The sequence below is a fragment of the Phyllostomus discolor genome, chromosome 9 (genome assembly GCF_004126475.2).
Source record: "Phyllostomus discolor isolate MPI-MPIP mPhyDis1 chromosome 9, mPhyDis1.pri.v3, whole genome shotgun sequence".
Classification (NCBI taxonomy): domain Eukaryota; kingdom Metazoa; phylum Chordata; class Mammalia; order Chiroptera; family Phyllostomidae; genus Phyllostomus; species Phyllostomus discolor.
This window is the reverse complement of record NC_040911.2, coordinates 60,593,792-60,600,964: the sequence shown is the minus strand read 5'-3', so window position 1 is coordinate 60,600,964 and position 7,173 is coordinate 60,593,792. Positions and strand designations below refer to the sequence as shown.

Below are 7,173 nucleotides of genomic sequence, written 5' to 3'. Positions count from 1 at the left end.
TCAGTAGGCTTGGTTCCTTTTGTATGCTCTAGGCAAGAATCCATTTCTTGCATCTTCTAGCTTCTATAGGCTTCTGACATTCCTTAGTTTGTGACTGCATCACTCCAATCATATATCCATTCCCACTGTCTGACCCTTCCTCTGTCCTCTTATGAGGATCCTTGTGATTACATTGTGCCCACCTAGATAATCCAGGATAATCTCCCTATCTCATGATCCTTAACTTAATTGCATTTTCAAAATACCTTTTCCCTTTATGTAAGGTAACATATCCACAGGTTCCAGGGATTAGAATATGGGCATCTTTGGGGGGAAGAGGGCAGCAAGCAGTACATTATTCAGTTACTGTAGTGGCTTAGAACAACAGACACGTATTCTCTCTGTCTGGGCTAAGTTCAACCAGGCATTTACCTGATCCTTGCAGGGCTGCAGTCAGCTGCTGGGACAGCTCATGGATGACTGGCCTGGGTTGGCCTGAACTGGGCAGCTCATCTCTGCTATAGAGTCTTTTGCCTTCCAGTAGTCTAGGAGGGGCTTGTTTACATGGTGGCTGGCCAGCATTCCAAGAGAGAGGGAGAAAGCATGCAAAAAAGACCTCCAGTGGCTTCATCTCAGAACTGAACTGGCATCACTTCCACCTATCTCATTGGCCAAAAAAAATGTCAGCTCAGCTTCAAGAGAAGAGAAAATGGCTGGAGCTGCACAGATATATTGTAAAGGTCTAGATACTGGAAGGGGTGAATATTGCAGCCTTTTCTTGCAATGTACCATAGTAAATATCTAACTACTACAAAATCTTTAATTCACTGCATATTTATTGAGGACCTACCATTAGTTTTGCTCACAAACAGGCAGACAGCCCCAGAAACCCAAACTATTAAAGACCTCCAAAGCAGCCCTTTGCCCTGCCTGTAAGAATTCTCTGCCCCTGATCCAAATGTTTTCTACATAACTACTCTTTACATGGCTGATACTTCATCTGCCTCCAAGCCCTTCCCCCTTCCTCTATTCCTAATCAAATGAACTGTTATCATTGGTGTTTACCTAGATATTGATAAAGGGAGCAAAAATGACTTAAACATTGAGCTTAATAAACTGAGAAACATAAGCCTGTTTGCTCATCCAGGAAGCTACAGCTTCACATTCAAGGGACCAAAGCATTGTGCTCTGCCAAAAAATTAACACTCTTACTTCCCCCCTCTCTGGGTACTGGATTGTTAGGGGGTACATGTGGTGGTGCTGGACCATAGAGGACTGACAGTCTAGGGAATGGACCTTATCCAAAGCCCACTGAAACTTGGGAAGTTGGTTGTTTTGAGAAATCACCTGGTCCATCCCAGGCTTAAGCTAATATAATTCTAGGGTAACAAAGAATCTCTCTCTCTCCGTCTCTCTCTCTCTCTCTCTCTCTCTCTCTCTCTCTCTCTCTCTCTCTCTCACTCACTCACCCAGTGATGCACTCACCCCATTCATTCATGTGCTCTCTTGTCTCTAGGAACACACTACCATGAGGGCCTAGCAGATAGCCTGGGCTCCAAAATGACTAAGCTCCCTGGCTCACTCTCTCTGTCTCTCTTCCTCTCTTCCTCTCTTCCTCTCTCTCTCTCCCCACCCCACCCCCAACTGGTAATGCACACATCCCATGCTCCTGCATGTTCTCTCTCCATAGCCATGGTGACCTAAGCAGCTGCATGGGTCGCAGCCACACGGACTCGGCCACTGGAGTTGCAGGGAGCATGCTAAACTACCTGGACGGGAATTGAGACCACTTAGCAACCTCCTGCAAGCTCCAAAGCACTAAGCTTTACTATGAAGCAGAAACTCTGGACACTGGCTTTTGTCTTGATGTTAACTGGGACATGGTTGAACTTGTTTCAGTGGTGGAACAGAGGAAGGTGGGACATTGAACCAGGGGGCAGCTTTTATTTCCACAGGAATAAACCATGCTACACCACAATCTCCCAAGCATAGGTTCTTAAATGCTTTCCTTGTGATCTGGTACAAGAGCCTAAATCCCACCAGCAACAGTGCCACCCACCAAGACCAGAACTATGCCAACATCATGAAGCCTTGTTAATTCCCCACAAGGACATTAATCTCCCCTGCTCTCTATAGCACCTTGTATTTACATGTTTCTTTCCCTCCTAGCCCAAGGCAACCCTGGGTCCACAAGGCACAGCTAAATATGTAAGCACCATTGAAATTAGTGACACTATGTAGCAGAAGGAATAAATGGCAGTATGGTCTGAGTAGATTGGGGTCTTTGCCTACTTGGGGGTGGAATAAAGACTGACCCTCCCTTTTTTATCCATAAGCCCCCAGGACTGCTCAAGGAAAACACATTTAACTTCCTGCTTTTAAGGGACAATAAATGGGGAGTGGATGAAAATATATAGCATAAACATGTTTGTTCCCCACTTGTTGAAGCAGGTCATCCAGGTTTTACACATATCTTAGACTTGCTTTCTACACAGCACTTTTTTTTTAGTAGCTTTTTACTTTGATGTCTTTTCAAACTTAAAAGTTTCAAGATTACAAACACCTTTGACCTTTTATTGAGATTCACCAATCAATTACATATCATCCCATTTGCTTAATCATTCATATATGTGTGTGTGTGTGTGTGTGTGTGTATTTAATTGTTTGAAAATAAATGGAAGAAACTGTCCTCTAATTTACTGTTAATTTCAGTATGTGGTTTATAAGAACAGGACAATTTCTTACATACCTTTAGTATTATTGTCAAAATCAGAAAATTTTACACTGATGTAATCTTATTATCTAGTACATAGTCCATATTTAAAGTTCATCAATTGTCCTTATAACATCCTCTATGGAAATATTTTTTTCTATAAACACCCCTTTTTATTTATTTTTTCTATTTTATTGACTATGATATTACAGTTGTCCCAGTTTTTCTCTCTTTGTCCACCACCTGCCAGGACCCATCACTCCCTCAGGCAGTCCCCATACTGTCCATGGGTCATGTGTATAAGTTCTTTGGCTATTCTGTTTCCTATACTGTAGTTTACATCCCCACCACTATTCTTACTGTCTATTTGTACTTCTTAATCCCCTCACCTCTTCACACATTCCCCCAAACACCCCTCCCATCTGGCAACCATCAAAACACTCCCCATATCCATGATTCTTTCTCTGTTCTTCTTCTTTGCTTAGTTTGGTTTTTAGATTCAATAGTTGACAAGTATATATTTTATTGTCATCTTATTGTTCAGTTTTGATCTTCTTAAATAAGTCCTTTTAGTATTTCATATAGTAATGGTTTGCTGACAATGAACTCCTTTAGTTTTTTCTTGTCTGGGAAGCTCTTTATCTCCCTTCAATTCTAAATGATAGCTTTGCTGGGTAGAGCAATCTTGGCTGTAGGTCCTCGCTTTGTATGACTTTGAATATTTCTTGCCAATCCCTTCTACCCTGAAAAGTTTCTTTTGAGAAATCAGTTAACAATCTTATGATAACTTCCCTGTAAGTAACTGACTGCTTTTTTCTTGCTTCTTTTAAGATTCTCTCAGAGCACGGAGGGTGTATTGGGAGGAAAGTAGGGTGCTCAGGGAGACAGTAGTTTCACGATCCCTAACCAGCCTGTCCTTCTCCCCTCCATTCCTCCCCTCTGCCCCTGTGTAGTCAAGGTTTCTCGGTGTCTCTGCACGGCAGCAGATTTCAACACTAAACTTGCACAATGTCTTTGAAACCAAGAGTAGTAGATTTTGATGAAACATGGAACAAACTTTTAGCAACAATCAAAGCTGTTGTCATATTGGAATATGTCGAAAGAGCAACATGGAATGATTGCTTCTCAGGTATCTATGCTTTATGTGTGGCCTATCCTGAACCCCTTGGAGAAAGACTTTATACAGAAACTAAGATTTTTTTGGAAAATCACGTATGGCATTTACACAAGAGAGTTCTGGAGTCTGAAGAGCAAGTACTTGTTATGTATCATAGGTATTGGGAGGAATACAGCAAGGGTGCAGACTATATGGACTGCTTGTATAGGTATCTAAATACCCAGTTTATTAAAAAAATAAATTGACAGAAGCTGACCTTCAGTAAGGTTATGGTGGCGTAGATATGAATGAACCACTTATGGAAATAGGAGAGCTAGCATTGGATATGTGAAGGAAATTGATGGTTGAAGCACTTCAGGTCATCCTTATCCGAATGCTGCTTCGAGAAATCAAAAATGATCATGGTGGAGAAGACCCAAACCAGAAAGTAATCCATGGGGTTATTAACTCCTTTGTTCATGTTGAACAGTATAAGAAAAAATTCCCCTTAAAGTTTTATCAGGAAATCTTTGAGTCCTCCTTTCTGACGGAAACAGGAGAGTATTACAAACAAGAAGCTTCAAATTTATTACAAGAATCAAACTGCTCACAGTATATGGAAAAGGTTCTAGGTAGATTAAAAGATGAAGAAATTAGATGTCGAAAATACTTGCACCCAAGTTCATATACTAAAGTAATTCATGAATGTCAGCAACGAATGGTAGCAGACCACTTGCAGTCCTTACATGCAGAATGTCATAATATCATCCGACAAGAGAAAAAAATGACATGGCAAATATGTATGTGTTACTCTGTGCTGTGTCCACTGGCTTACCTCATATGATACAGGAGCTGCAAAATCATGTTCATGATGAGGGCCTTAGAGCAACCGGTAATCTTACTCAGGAAAATATGCCAACACTATTTGTGGAGTCAGTTTTGGAAGTGCATGATAAATTTGCTCAACCTATCAACACTGTTTTGAATGGTGATCAGCACTTCATGAGCGCATTGGATAAGGCTCTTACATCAGTTGTAAATTACAAAGAACCCAAGTCTGTTTGCAAAGTTCCTGAATTGCTTGCTAAGTACTGTGACAATTTACTAAAGAAATTAGCAAAGGGGATGACTGAGAATGAAGTGGAAGACAAACTCACCAGTTTCATCACTGTTTTCAAATATATCGATGATAAGGATGTTTTTCAAAAGTTTTATGCAAGAATGCTGGCAAAACATTTAATTCACAGATTATCTATGTCTATGGATTCTGAAGAAGCCATGATCAATAAGTTAAAGCAAGCGTGTGGTTATGAGTTTACCAGCAAGCTACATCGGATGTATACAGATATGAGTGTCAGTGCTGATCTCAACAACAAGTTCAACAGTTTTATCAAAAATCAAGACATAGTAATAGATTTGGGAATTAGTTTTCAAATATATGTTCTACAGGCCAACACATGGCCTCTTACTCAGGCTCCTTCATCTACATTTGTGATTCTCCAGGAACTGGAAAAAAGTGTACAGATGTTTGAATTATTTTACAGCCAGCATTTCAGTGGACAGAAACTTACATGGTTACATTATCTCTGCACAGGTGAAGTTAAAATGAACTATTTGGGCAAACCATATGTAGGCATGGTTACAACATACCAAATGGCAGTTCTTCTAGCTTTTAACAGTGAAATTGTCAGCTATAAAGAGCTTCAAGACAGCACTCAGATGAATGAAAAGGAACTGACAAAAACAATCAAATCATTACTGGATGTGAAAATGATTAACCATGATTCAGAAAAGGAAGATATCGATGCAGAATCTTCATTTTCATTAAATATGAACTTCAGCAGTAAAAGAACAAAATTTAAAACCACTACATCAATGCAGAAAGACACACCACAGGAAATGGAACAGACAAGTGCTGTGGATGAGGACCAGAAAATGTATCTCCAAGCTGCTATAGTTCGCATCATGAAAGCAGGAAAAGTACTTCGGCATAATGCCCTTATTCAAGAGATGATTAGCCAGTCAAGAGCTAGGTTTAACCCTAGTATCAGCATGATTAAGAAATGTATTGAAGTGATGATAGACAAACAATACATTAAACGCAGCCAGGCTTCAGCAGATGAATACAGTTACTTAGCGTGATGTTGCTGTCCTCCTGTGTGGGTATGAGAGAATGGTTGCCATCACCATTTGGTGTGTTCCTGTGGGGAAAAAAAAGCAGGCCTGTGCCTCCATAATTTGGTCATTTGGCAACCCCTGTTTTCCTGCTGTTTACAACATCACCAGCGCCACATCATGAGCATCAGAGAAAATGCCTAGAGATATTTCAAGCTCATGTCATTATCACATTTCTTAAAACTTTATTGAAGAATGAGTGAAATATTGCTGAAATGTGGAAATTTGGTTGGGTACCATGCTTTTTCTCTCCTTCACGTTTGCAGTTGATGTGCTTTTTTTAATGTATCTTAAAGGACATAAAATAAAAAACTTAAATATTGTAATATGACAGATAACCTAATAATCGTATCTACATTAAATGACAAACATGATATTGCAGCTTGTCAAATAAAAATAAAGAAAAGAAAGATTCTCTCTTTACCTTTAACCTTTGACATTTTAATTATGATGTGTCTTGAAGTGGACCTCTTTTCATTTTTTTAAAAAACATTTTTTGATTGTTGTTCAAGTACAGTTCTCTGCCTTTCCCCCCAACCCCCCCTACACCCTAGCCTTCCCTACCTCCCTCCTGTTTCCACCATCCCTTGTTATTGTCCATGTGTCCTCTATAATTGTTCTTGCAAACCCTTCACCCTTTTCCCCTATAATCCCCTCCCTTCTCCCCTCTGGTCACTGTCATCCTGTTCTCAATTTCAGCATCTTTGGTTATATTTTGCTTCCTTGTTCGTTTTGTTGATTAGGTTCCTGTTAAAGGTGAGATCATATGGTATTTGTCTCTCACCTCCTGGCTAATGTCACTTAGCGTAATGCTCTCCAGTTCCATACATGCTGTCACAAAGGGTAGGAGGTCCTTCTTTCTTTCTGCTGCAGAATTCCATTGTGTAAATGCACCATAGTTTTTTGATCCACTCATTTGCTGATGGGCACTTAGGTTGCTTCCAGCACTTGGCTATTGTAAATGGTGCTGATATAAACATCGGAATGCATAGGTTCTTTTGGATTGGTGTTCCAGGGTTCTTAGGATATAATCCTAGCAGTGGAATTTCTGGGTCAAAAGTTCCATTTTCAGTTTTCTGAGGAAATTCCATACTGTTTTCCATAGTGGTTGTATCATTCTGCAATCCCATCAACAGTGCACTAGGGATCCCTTTTCTCCACAACCTCTCCAACACTTGTTGTTTGTTGCTTTGTTTATGATGGCCATTGT

General features: G+C 40.1%; 1 protein-coding gene across 1 annotated transcript; it reads left to right on the top strand.

The window, feature by feature from the left end:
• Positions 1–3,647: 3,647 nt before the first annotated feature.
• On the top strand, positions 3,648–6,339 carry LOC114506818 (cullin-2-like). Its single transcript, XM_036009434.1, is given in 2 exon segments — positions 3,648–4,564; positions 4,567–6,339. Coding segments are annotated over 2 exon segments (1,836 nt in total). The 5' UTR covers positions 3,648–4,092; the 3' UTR covers positions 5,931–6,339.
• The last annotated feature ends 834 nt before the right edge of the window (positions 6,340–7,173 follow it).